The sequence below is a fragment of the Berghia stephanieae genome, chromosome 4 (genome assembly GCF_034508935.2).
Source record: "Berghia stephanieae isolate SIO BIC M18660-M18661 chromosome 4, UCSD_Bste_1.3, whole genome shotgun sequence".
In the NCBI taxonomy this organism is placed as follows: domain Eukaryota; kingdom Metazoa; phylum Mollusca; class Gastropoda; order Nudibranchia; family Aeolidiidae; genus Berghia; species Berghia stephanieae.
This window is the reverse complement of record NC_088363.1, coordinates 14850046-14863497: the sequence shown is the minus strand read 5'-3', so window position 1 is coordinate 14863497 and position 13452 is coordinate 14850046. Positions and strand designations below refer to the sequence as shown.

Here is a 13452-nt window from a genome sequence, read left to right as displayed (position 1 = left end):
CCCCACACCTGATGGACATTGGATGGAGGAAAAAAAACCCCAGCAAACTCATTATAGACCCTCAAGCAACATTAATAGAACGTCAATCACTTCTTATTAAAAAAACAACAACAACAAAACAAAACAAAACATAACATAATGGAACAGCTTGTGTTTATGTGATACCAGATGTTTTGTGGACTTAAAATTTCTTACCAGTATCGCCGTGCTCAATACCAAACAGTAAGGATTGAAAAACGATATATTTTTTACATACTGTGCATACCTATTTCAAAGCTGCTCATATCACGGATTCTACAATATAATATTTCTAAATAACATCGTGTATTTCATTATCGGGTTATCTTAAAGTGTATCTAGTCTATCTATATTTCGAAATGGTTGTTTAGTGCGAGTAAATAAAACATGGTACAGAGATTTATCACTTGCACTATATAAATTATATTGGTGAATAATTAATTATGTTATATTAATTAATAATTAATGATGAAGTAATTTTATTGGAAACTGATGGGTAGGAACTTATTTGTCGGTCTGATAAACTAAATTGTTATGTTTTTATATTGCAGCGATGTTATATGATAGACTAAATTGTTATGTTTTTATATTGCAACGATGTTATAGAAAATATACTTTCAAACCAACGCAAATTATATATCATCCATTATAAAAATGTTAAATTAAGCCTATAATCAGAGCGATCTATATTCATGATTTCGCCCAACCTTGTCATCGATCACATGATCTGTTGCTGGACAACGATTGAACATTTCTCAATGTATCTAAATACGCTGCTTTGTTTATGAAAGTTGGAAACATACCCATTAGTCATGCATGAGCAAAATGACCAATAGTATCGTGGGATATTTCTCAAACTGAGAACACTTTATCACTATGTAAGTCACTTTGAGCACATTTTGAAATGTGACCAATGACCTCGAGCACATGGAAATATAATATAGATCATGCCCATCGGTTTCTGTTGTCAGACTTGTGTGACCCACCGTCTCAACGCGGTATTATGTCGAGATGAACTATATTAGGGAAATAGACACTTAGATAACCACGCCCCTCAGATAGTCGTCATACTGTAAACAACGGCAGTAATTGGATTCAGTAGTCTGATGTCACGCCGCCCGGCAACGGCGGCCATCTTGGTTCTAAACAAAGAAAATCGGTACTTTTTATACTTCATACTGGCCAGAACTTTTCATATGTCATGTGATCAGAATGTGTAAAAGTGAAAACATGATCAAATTTATGGGGGTTTTTCCCTCTGGATACGGTTTTATGCTCGCCAGAGAAGCATTTCATACGGGCATCCGCCATTGTTCAGATAGTTTAGAGCCAGTGTTACTAAGTTACCATGCGTCATTAGGAAGGTAGTGACGCTGCGACTATTTAAGAGTATTGGTGACACAAAGCAAACTGCACAGGATTTACTATTGAGGGCACGTGTCTTAGTAAAATACCCACTGTTCTACCGCTTGATCAATAGAACCAACACAGAGAACTATGTGTAATTTCAAACGTTTATAGATAGTATGCAGATGACGTCACTCAGGCCTTTGTTATTGTTTTTGCCATCCGCGTTTGTGAGTTGTTCTCACTAAACTGTATTAACCAGACTATAAAAGTTCATGGTTACACAGAGTTTGTGTGTTGGTCCGTTATACTTCCGGATGGCAATGTTGTGAACTCCTTGGCCAAGCGCATTCTATCTATAATATTATGACTGAGAAAATCGTGCGGTGAGAAGTCACCCATCTGTTGGTATAAAAAGAATAACAACTATCAGAGAGAGAGAGACACACACACACACACACACACACACACAGAGAGAGAGAGAGAGAGAGAGAGAGAGAGGGGGGGGGGGGGTTGATTTCATTCAAATTAGAGTTTAAAACAACCGACTATGCTTGTCCGAGCATGTGTGAAGGTGTGTCACAAACTCCATGTTTTGATTGGTCAGAAATCTACCGTTAATGGGAGCGATCTATATTCAGGTTTTCGTCCAACCGAGTCATCGATCACATGATATATTGCTGTCTAAGGATTGGACATTTCTTAATAAATGTAAACACGCTGCTTTGTTGATGAAAGTTGTAAACATACACATGTGCCAAGCTGAACAAACTGACCAATACTCTTCAACCGTCGTAACGTCACTTCCCTCGTAATGACGCATGGTAACTTAGTAACTGGCTCTAAACTATCGGAACAATGGTGGACGGCCTTATGAAATATTTCTCCGATGAGCATAAAAGCGTATCCAGAGGGAAAAAAATTATAAATCTGATCATGTTTTGACTTTTACACATTCTGATCACAAGACATATCAAAAGTTCTAGCCAGCAAGAAGAATAAAAATTACAGATTTTCTTTGTTGAGAACCACGATAGCAGCCGTTGCTGGGCGACGTGACATCAGACTATTGAATCTAATTGTGATATTGAATAGTTCGAAAACTGTGAACAGTTTTCACTATTGGGTCACTTTTAGCAAAGTGACCAATGACCCCGAGCACATGGATTGATAATAAAGATCAACCCCATTGAATTCATAGCCTCCAATTGGATTCAATAGTCTGATGTCACGTCGCCAAGCAACGGCAAGTAGCGTGGTTCTAAACAAAGAAAATTGGTACTTTTTATTCTTCATGCTGGCGAGAACTTTTCATATGTCATATGATCAGAATATATAAAAGTCAAAACCTGATCAGATTTATAATGTTTTTCTCCTCTGGATACACTTTTATGCTCGTCGGAGAAATTATTTCATAAGGGCGTCCGCCATTGTTCCGATAGTTTAGAACCAGTTACTAAGTCACTATGCATCAATCCGAGGGAAGTGACGTCACGGCTGTTGAAGCGTATTGATAGAACGAAGTTGACGTCACTGGGATATTTGTTATTGTTTTTGTTTTTGCCAGTCTTTTGCCACAAAAGAAAACAAATCGTGAGTTGTATTCAATAGTTCAACCAATGAAATAACTTGTTTTCGCGAGCTCAACTAACGACAACTCACTGGTCGGTGCAAAAACCAAATAATGACGTCAAACTGCCAGTCCTTTTGGATTTCAGTGTCAGGCTATAACATAACGATGGCTACGGCTGGTCCGTTAAACCTTCGGATGGCAATGTTGTGAGTTTCTTGGCCAAGCGCACACTATCTCTATGAAACTTTGGGTTTATTCATTCTCTTCGTTCTAGTGGATCATACATACTGTATCTTGCATGGCACAACTTTCCAAGGTCCTGTTTCTCATCACTTTATTTCTAAATTCACTTTTTGAGGCCTGACTTATCCGGACTTAATACCATTTTGAGACGATGGGTCACATATTATATGCATGTAGTTGGAAACTACAAAATATATAAGTTTCCTCTGAGCGTGAGACAAGATCAAGACTGTGTAATTATAATATTGATCTCATCGATAGTACAAACATCATGATATAGGAGTTTGAAAATTAAATCAATTAATTTACTTAAAAACAGAGAAGGATAATAGATTCTGCTATTTTTTTTTACTGCACATTGATGCTATTCTATTAAGTTAAACACTTACAACATCTGCCCGCCAAATTAATCGTATCAACTCAAAATTATGCGTAACGTTCAACTTTTATAGATAGTATGCGCTTGGCGAAGAAGCTCATAACATTGCCATCCGGAAGTATAACGGACCAACACACAAAACTGTGTGCATCCATGAACGTTTATAGTCAGGTTAATACAGTTCAGTGAGCATTACTCATAAACGCGGATGGCAAAAAAAAACAATAACAAAGACCAGAGTGACGTCATCTTCGAACTATCTATAGTCTGATTGATATTTTAATGAGAACTAATCACGCAACTGGCGGTCTAAGAACAGTAACAAAGAGTAGAGTGACTTCAATTTAATTCGGTCTAACAAAATTAAGCATTAATTATTCTAAAGCGATACCTCTTATATAATGTTGACAGACAACTATTGGAAAAATGTTTTTCTCTTTTAAGTTTCCAAACAACATGAACTTGAATCTAGGAATAATAATAAATCACATTACAGGAAGGCAATGCTTTATTGAATCGTTCCTTATACTTGTTTTGTGAATCATCTCTCAATTTTAAAGTTACATATTTTAATTTAAAATAACATAACATAACATATGGTATAGGGCAAAATAGGATAAAATCCCTTGAATGCCCTTAATATTAATAGTAATTCTATAAATCTATGGATGAAAGATTACAATAATGATACACTGGTAAAGATAGTATTTCAACTTAAATGTACTCATGTAAATGTGGTGTACAAACATATATCTTTAACCGTGACATTCAAAGCACACACACACACACACATAAACACACACACACACACACTCATATAGAAGATAACCATAATAATATAACAATGCATAATATTTCGAAGTGATATTAAGCTGCTAGACGGAATAGACAAAGTTGAATATAATAGTTGCGAAAAATAACAAAATGACAAACACGGAACGTTTTAGGCTCAAAATCCTGCTTTAGCCAATGACATTTTTTTGTTCTTACCTGAAGAAGGGATTTGAGTACGAAACGTTCCGTAGTTGATATTTTGTTCTTTTTCGAAGCTGTTATATCCATTTGTGTTCATTACAATTTAATTTTGTGCTTTTTTTTTCAGTGACATTAAATCATAACGGCAAACAGAGATAAAGACAAAAAGATAAGAATCATCTTTCATCAAATATATGGTTTAATTAAGCACGTTATCTTATCTTCACTTAATTTACATTCAGGGGAGAAGCCCGGAAATTGTGATGAAGTTTATTAGACACAATTTCACAACCAAAGGATTTGGAAATACCTCACTGTTGACGTGATTGATTTATCGTGACACGATGAAGAAGCCGTATTATAATTCAAATGGGGTCAAGGCCGAGACGAATATAGACATGAGTAGTGATGACAGCAACAGTCATAATGACGTCATCACTGGACCTTACAGCTTATTCGATGGAGAACTTCTTAGCTTGGATAATGTCATCACCATTGACGAAAAAGTAGGAGCTAAGAGCGAAAAAACACCCTTGTCTCCGACTGCCAAACCAAATGGTGTGGGAGGACGTTTGAAGAGCGTTCTGAGAGGCTTGCGTGACCAGGCTAGAGGATATGACGTCATATCCGGCAAGTCTTATGACGTCAAGCGGAATCTGGGGTGCTTTGCCGGGGTCTTTGCTCCTGTTGCTCTGGGACAGTTTGCTAACAACTTATTTTTGAGAACAGGTAAGTGAAATTATTCATTGATTTTTGCTGATGGCGATTTTAAAGCGAAACAACCTCTTTGCAAATTCTTTTTTTTTTAATCCTTCAAATTTACAATCTTTCTTCTCCTCCTCTTCTTTCTCTCCCTCCCTTTGCAATCTCCTGACCCGACGTGTACATCTATGCAGGTCTGACATCCTAACCCACTTATGGGCCCAGTTTATATTTGTTGTATTGGACAATATTTTGCGTCATCTTTTGAGATTTCCATTACAACAATGAGCCCATAAGGAATTGGGTTATCAGACCTGCAAATAAGTGTACGTTGTCCTGGCCCTTTCCGTCGTCGTAAATCGAAAGTATGACAGTTAAACGGTAAAATGCAGTATGCTATAACTATAATGTCATTTATCTCGCAAAGCGTCCTCTAGGCTTCGCAATAAATCTACACCGAGGTGTTTCGAGGCAATGCCCTGAGGAGAAAAATAACGAATTGTGTCGCTCAGTCATTCTTTGCTACCACTTACTATAAACAAGTGTTTGGCTTTGTCCGTCACTATTATATAATCTCTATTCTTCCACATATGTGAGATCGTGTAGTCTACTGGTATGACTCTCGCCTTCGGATCGGAAGGTTCAGGGTTCGAGACCCGCCTGAGCAGAGCATAGTTGATTCCTTGGAAAATGCTCTTTACTCACATTCTCTCACCGTACTCAGATGTAAAATGAGTATCTGGCCGGAAACAGCGTTGTGTTTGTCGGATGATATTGTAATATTGCCTAAAAGGCGTCATGTCTCGTTACCTATTGCTGTTTGTTAGGGACCCCTTGTAAAGTGCTTTGAGCGCGTTTATTGGATATTGCGCTATATAAATGCTCTAGGTTTTTAAATTTATTCATTTATTTATTTATTTTATTTGGTAAGAAATGTTTTACCTGAAAAAAAAAATGTCTAAAATGGGTGAGCAGATCCCCCCCCCCCCCCCACTATATTAAAACCGCTATGTGGTCTTGTGGTATGACACTCGCCTTCGGACAGGAAGGTCCTGGGTTCGAGCCTCGCTCGGCGCATAGTTGTAAAGCGCTTTGAGCACGTTTAGTGGATATTGCTCTTTATAAATGCTCAAAGTTTTTTTTTTTTTTTGTTTTTTTTTGTTGGTAAGAAGTGTATTACCTGAAAATATTAAATGTTTAAAATGGGTGATCATACCCCCCCCCCCCCCATATTCCAATCATTTCCCTTCCCCGTCCATAAAAAAAAAATACTCAGCATTGTTGCAAACAATTGAATTGTCAACAATCCCTCTGTAACAGTAACACACCCACTAACAAAAGCAAATAGTGCAGTGCAACTATAATGTTGCTTCAAATGAATTTTGATTTGAGACAATTTATTTGTTGACACTTCGATCTATGTAGAAATATAAATATAAGACGTTTTCAGATTTATTTTACAACTTTTATTTTCTCTTATTATTTTCAAGTTGGTTGGCTTCAATCTATGTGCTTATATTTGCAAGTCTGATAATCACATTTAATTATGGGCTTGTTTTAACATTGTTGTAATGAATGATAGCTTACGTTGTTTTGTAAATATTTCCATTACAACAATGAGACCATAACAATTTGGGTTATCAGACCTGCATATAAGTAGATACAGGTTGGCTTAAATATGGTGTCTCAAAGTTATGATTTAATTTATCCAAATAATGTTTCGTAAAAAAAAAAAAAAAAAAAAAAAAAAAAAAAAAAACAGTGACGTCATCTAAGAACTCTTTAAGTTAACCTATCTGTGAAGGGGAGATAACCTTAATGATACTTTGAGATGGATTGTCAACGTTGACACAGCAGAAGGCCCTGCGGTTAAAAAAAAAAGATGTCCAAATTCGCCTGTCAGTAGTAAATCTCGATAGCTGCTTTACTGTTTTAACGTTTTGGCTATGGATTCAAAAAAGCTTTGTAGGTATTACCGAGTTCTTTCTGGTTGTGAGTGTTTTTTAAAAAGAGGTTTTTATACTGGATTCTATGGATTCATTTTTTCTGAATTTGTTCATTGTTTTACAATAGTGATGTGTACGCAAGTTTGGTAGAAGAAAAGAGACACTTTTCTTTTTTTGTTGTTGTAAAAATCATTTATTGACCTAGAGTAATTAACCCTCTTCTTACCAACTATAGGAAAATCGTCACATTCTTTACGATACAACCAACATTTTTCTTATTCTAATTTCTTTTGTACATCATAAAATTTAAAGAAATTGAACAGTGTGTTGTAAGCACGTTTTGCTAAAGAAAGTATGTATGGCAAGAATTTTACTGCTATAAGGTTTATTTCTGAGTGAAAAAAAATATTTTTGTGTTATACGGGTGTGAAGTTTTGGGGAAAAATCCTGAAAATGGCTGGTAAGTAGAGAGTTAAAAACGGATAAAACAATGCACGCTCAGCTCAAGAATATGACAATGTGTGAATAACACAATTTGATTCAATTAATGACATGCAACTCTTTGTCCTATGACGTCAGAAGAATGTGTTGGTGAAACATTTTAGAAGCTTTAGGACAACTTGAAAACAAAACCCTCCCTAAAAGTCAAATGAAACCTGCCGATCCAGGATATGTTCAAAGACATGTGCTAATATTTGATCAAAGAAAGTGGGATAAATATGATATTGAAATACACTTGAGTTGTCTCCTCTTTTTAAATAATGTCATGCTATTTAGCGAGGCAAAAATAAATAAAAGGTTTTAATTGAATACCTGCAACTTGTATGTTGTTTAACATCAATAAATTATATTCAAGCGTTTGTGTATTACGATCGGATAATATGTAAAGACAATGTTTCCAAATTCTATTTTTAGAAGGTTAAACATATTATTGTGGTGTAAATGCGTGCTCACAATTGGATTCAATAGTCTGATGTCACGCCGCCCGGCAACGGCGGCCATCTTGGTTCTAAACAAAGAAAATCATTACTTTTTATTCTTCAAGCTGGCTAGAACTTTTCATATGTCTTGTGATCAGAATGTGTAAAAGTCAAAACATGATCAAATTTATGTTTTTTCCCCTTTGGATACGCTTTTATGCTCGCCGGAGAAATTGTTCCGATAGTTTAGACCCAGTGTTACTAAGTTACCATGCGTCATTAGGAAGGAAGTGACGTTACGACTATTGAATCCTATTAGTTCCCAAATTCTATTTTTAGAAGGCTAAACATAATATTTAGGCGTAAATGCGTGCTCACATTTGGTGTCCTGGCTCACGCCGTTTACATTTCCTCTTCTCAACAGCTTGTAAGGAAATTGTTTTAATTGCTCATGAAATGGTAGCTTGGAAGGCGCGAGTTTACGCAAGGAAATCTCCCAGGCAAAAATTCGTTTTTAATCAGTATGAGTTATGTAATAACAATCTTAATGAAATGCAGTCATGCATGATCTATTATTTAGATTTGAATATTTGTTCTTTTGAATTGTCTTGAAGTGAAAAGAAGAGAGACTCAACTCAAAATAATCACTTCTTGATTCTGTCACAGGTCAGAAATGCTGAATATCTAAATTAATTCTTTATTCAAACAAAAATACATTGAGCATTTAAATCTAATTACCGTGTAAGACCATTTGAAGCATTAATTGATCCAATTTATCAATTACCAATGCTGTAGCGATCTCCATTGATTCAATGCAAGGTAATTAAAACGCATTACCCAATCGAATAGATTAAAAACAAATCTAACAAAAACTACACATGTTTGTGGTGATAGAATCTTGCAATAATTTTGAAGCTTTGCTTTGCTTGTGAATCAGTATTACCCTAAGGCAACATTTAAAGTGAACATAATTATTTGTCGAATAATTCGTTGATATAAATTGCAAATTACATACTTTAAAAAGAGTTAAAGAAACCAACTGATTCAAATGTTTGAATAACAATAACTTTAGATGACTTTAGATTTATATCTCCGCGTTTTATTTGACTCGAAAAAGGTAATCTGGATAATACCACATGTAAGTTTTGACATCATTATGATGGTTTTAAAATCCCCACAAAACAATTCAGACGTATAGACGTGTCTTGGATGACAACAACATCAAACAGTTTTGAGACGCTTAGCAAGTGAAAATTTACAAATATGAATACCAACAAATCGATTTGCAACTCTAACCTAATTGATATAAACAATGACATTGGACTAAGCGAAAGTGACATGGAACTACAGTCTAGTCCAACTTGGCCACAGTCGAGGTTCAAAACCAACGAGAAAAGTAGCAATTTCCTCCCTGACATGAGATACATGTTCCAAAGGGTTATTATGCTATGTTTTGGTGTATTCATCGAAAACGGACAAGGAGGATATCGTGACCCCAGCAGTCCAGGAGGATTCGGTAGAAATAGATTTGTGATAAAACGTCTGGGAATGTTTGCAGGAGTTATTGCCCCTGTTACATTGGGAATGCTTTCACAACTATTTTTGAGAGTAGGTGAGTCAATAAGAATTAATTATTTCTTTGCTATAGGGAATGAGATTAGCGGAAGAGTAGCGTCCCTTGATTGGACGTCACCCGCGAGGACGAGAGACGCATGTGCACAACCAACATGACGTTCTGTCTCTAATAACTTTTCCGCCGGTGACGTCACAGACTATGAGTGACGTCCAATCAAGGGACGCTACTCTTCCGCTAATCTCATTCCCTATTCTTTAGATCTATTTGATGTGCATGCAACGTAACTAGGGGTTGTCCACGAGACATTTTACAGTTTCTCCTTTCTAGTGAGGCATATAAAAAATGGCCTAAAACTATCTCGAGTTCACCATAATTGAAAATCGAACAAATTTATTTTATTTTCCATTCATATGAACTCAAGAGAGTTAAAACCATAAAAAAACACATGTAGCGAAGTATTTGATCATCATATTGGCAGCAGCATTGTCGACTGGATATTCGACACATTGATTAGTCCGACTCCGACCGTTACTGTGTTACTAAGTTCCACTTTTTGACACACCCAGCCATTTTAATGAATTATTGCTGGATGGACAAGCATTCTTCTTGTGGTCATCGGGCGTTTGGAGATTGTTTATTTCGGTTTTTGTAACACAGGATGGACGTTAATTATTGTTGGTCTATCATAAAGTGCGGCTGTGTGGTTTTGTGGTATGGCACTCGCTTTCGGATCGGAAGTTCCTGGGTCCGAGCCCCGCTCGGCTCCATGCTTGAGTCCTTGGAAAAGGATCTTTACTCATATTCTCTCACCGTACTCGGGTGTAAAATGAGTACCTGGTCGTTAACAGCATTGTCCGGAAGGGGAAAATGGTAATATCGTCTAACAGGTATCATGTCTCTTTCGACATGTTATGTGTTGCTGTTGATCAGGGACCCTTTGCAAAGCGCTTTGATCACGTTTAGTGGATATTGCTCTATATTAAAGGTCACGATTTTAACTGTAAATAACTGCGATGTGTACAGCGAGACTGGAAAACAATTCTGTTTACTCATACGTGCGTTCAAATTAGCGCGCTCTCTCTATTTCTCTCTCTCTCTCTCTCTCTCTCTCTCTCTCTCTCTCTCTCTCTCTATATATATATATATATAATATATATATATATATATATATAAATATATATATATATATATATATATATATATATTTTTTTTTTTTTTTTTTTACAACTGCCGTTTACATTGAAATATTGAGACATTACATGCAAATATTTATGCTTGAATCAAGAAATAAGTTGTTTTTTGTTTTTAGTTTAAAAAGCATTCAGAAAGAAAAAAAATGTAAGGTACCATTAAATAGCGAAGACAAATGATTGGACCATTTCAAGTTGTCCCTTAATCAAAAGAGTGGATGATGAACAGCTGAAATGATTAATTCGTATTTTATTTGAGAGTGATATTTAGCCTCTTAAAATGCTAGTTGGTATATAGAAATCCCACTCCTTGTAAAATATATCACAAAGTGTTATAAAAGAAATTGAGCTTTTATCTAGCGCAATATTCACTAAACGTGCTCAAAGCGCGTTACAAGGGGTCCCCGGCCAACAGCAACACTTAACATGTAGGACGGGACATGACGCCTGTTAGGCGATATTATAATTTTTTCGGACAGAGACAACGCTGTTAACGGCCAGGTACTCATTTTACACCTGAGTACGGTGAGAGAATGTGAGTAAAGAGCCTTTTCCAAGGACTCAACTATGTGCCGAGCGAGGCTCGAACCCAGGACCTTCCAATACGAAAGCGAGTGTCATACCACTAGACCACATAGCCGCACAATACCTCAATAGCGTTAGGTCTAACCCACACCGGAGACTTCTCCGACGACCCAGAACTGCCGTCCCCTGTGTCTTCCGGATAAAGACATCGGGCACAGACAAAATACTAAGAATAAGGAGAAGAGCCGCTACACCTTAGGCTGTTTGTGTTATGTAGTAGTCTAGCCCTATTATAAACACAATGGAATTTTATGCCGAGCTATCAAGCAAATTTTACGATCATAATTCCTTGTAGATAATTTGAGGAAGTTGCTTTTGTCGTCTACAAACACAAGACTTTGTTGATATGTTGGGCTTGCCAATATTATCTTGTTTAGGGAGTTATTTACCTTTGGGTTCAACGAGGATTACAGACTCTACAGGGTCTTTTTGTCATTGATTAGAGAATATTATACACACACACACACACACACACACATACATACATATATATATATATATATATATATATATATATATATATATATGATATATATATATATATATATAATATATATATATATATATATATATATATATATATAATACAAATTGTCACTCACATTATATGGCCGAGACGTTCGTTTCTGTGGGCTTATTCCACGTCCTCAGTCGGCGTAATGTCCGTAATGTTCGGACATTACGCCGACTGAGGACGTGGAATACGCCCACTGAAACGAACGTCTCGGCCATATAATGTGAGTGACAATTTGTATTCTATATTAGCTCTAACCATCATTATCGAGCACTTTCGTACCTACGAATACCCACCAACACTCATAAATATATATATATATATATATATATATATATATATATATATATATATATATATATATATATATATAAACATCGATCGATTGGAGTTTTTATTTATTCACGGTACGGATATAAGTGGTTTCAACTAATCTTCTTAAGCTGAAAGCATATTATGTGGTTGGCCGAGTATAACCTAGGGGATTGTTTACAATCAAGTAAATCTTAATATTGAATTTAACTTTCAATCTCAGATAATATTGATCATAATGTGAATTTTATTATCATTTTTCATATTAGAATATCATTTATTTGGTGTAATAAGGTTCACTGCGTCATTCATTTACCTAACGCAGTATAATACTCAATGCAAGTGTGTTCACCTATTTCCCCTCTCGAGTAGGGCTGTGATGAACAAGTGAATGAATCCCGGGTCATCCGAATACAAGCATCCGATCGTAGGAGTCGACATCTTGTATCCTGGATCAAAAGGATTCATGAATACTTTTGACCCAGCCAGAAGTATTTTAGTAGATGGACCAAGATCTAATATTTTTTTTAGATTTGAAGGGAACAATAATCCAAAAACTTCTAATATATTCGTAATTATTTAGTAAAAACACCACAAAAGAGTTTTGGCTACAATACTCATTTCATAGAAATCAAATATCACCATTAATCATTAAGAAAACATAATGTACATAAATCGAGGTGAAAAAGATAAGGAAAAAAGATTGACCTTTCTTATCTCGTGACCTCCCGCTCTGGTTGCCGGCTGCTTTTGATTGTCCGAATGGGTTTGATGGTGTGTCACGAATCCCATGTTTTGATTGGTCAAAAATCTCGTGCTTAACTGAATCGGTTTTTTCAAATCAAGTGGCTAAAGATTCGTTGAGCACAATATGACTAACTATAGCATATATAGCGCAATATCCATTAAACATGCTCAAAGCGCTTTACAAGGGTTTCCCGACCCAGCAACACTTAACATATAGAACGAGACATGACGCCTGTTAGGCGATATTACATTTTTTTTCCGACAGAGACAACGCGGTTAATGGCCAGGTACTCACTTTACACCTGGGTACGGTGAGAGAATGTGAGTAAAGAGCCTTTTCCAAGGACTTAACTATGCGCCGAGGAAGACTTGAACCCAGGACCTTCCGATCCGAAAGCGACTGTCATACTTTATAGTCGCACGTG

General features: G+C 36.2%; 1 protein-coding gene across 3 annotated transcripts in view; it reads left to right on the top strand.

Moving 5' to 3' along the window:
• The window catches only part of LOC144970073 (solute carrier family 12 member 9-like), a 92264-nt gene that overhangs the window by 34569 nt on the left and 44243 nt on the right, over positions 1–13452 (top strand). Inside the window, exons 2-3 of one of the 3 annotated variants that reach the window (XM_078909280.1) lie at positions 1–222; positions 4663–5264. In XM_078909280.1, the coding sequence (XP_078765406.1) occupies positions 4880–5264 (385 nt within the window). In that variant the 5' untranslated portion in view covers positions 1–222; positions 4663–4879. Of the gene's footprint in view, positions 448–4662; positions 5265–13452 lie in introns of all 3 variants that reach the window. The other 2 variants (XM_078909282.1, XM_078909281.1) reach the window with 2 other exon arrangements.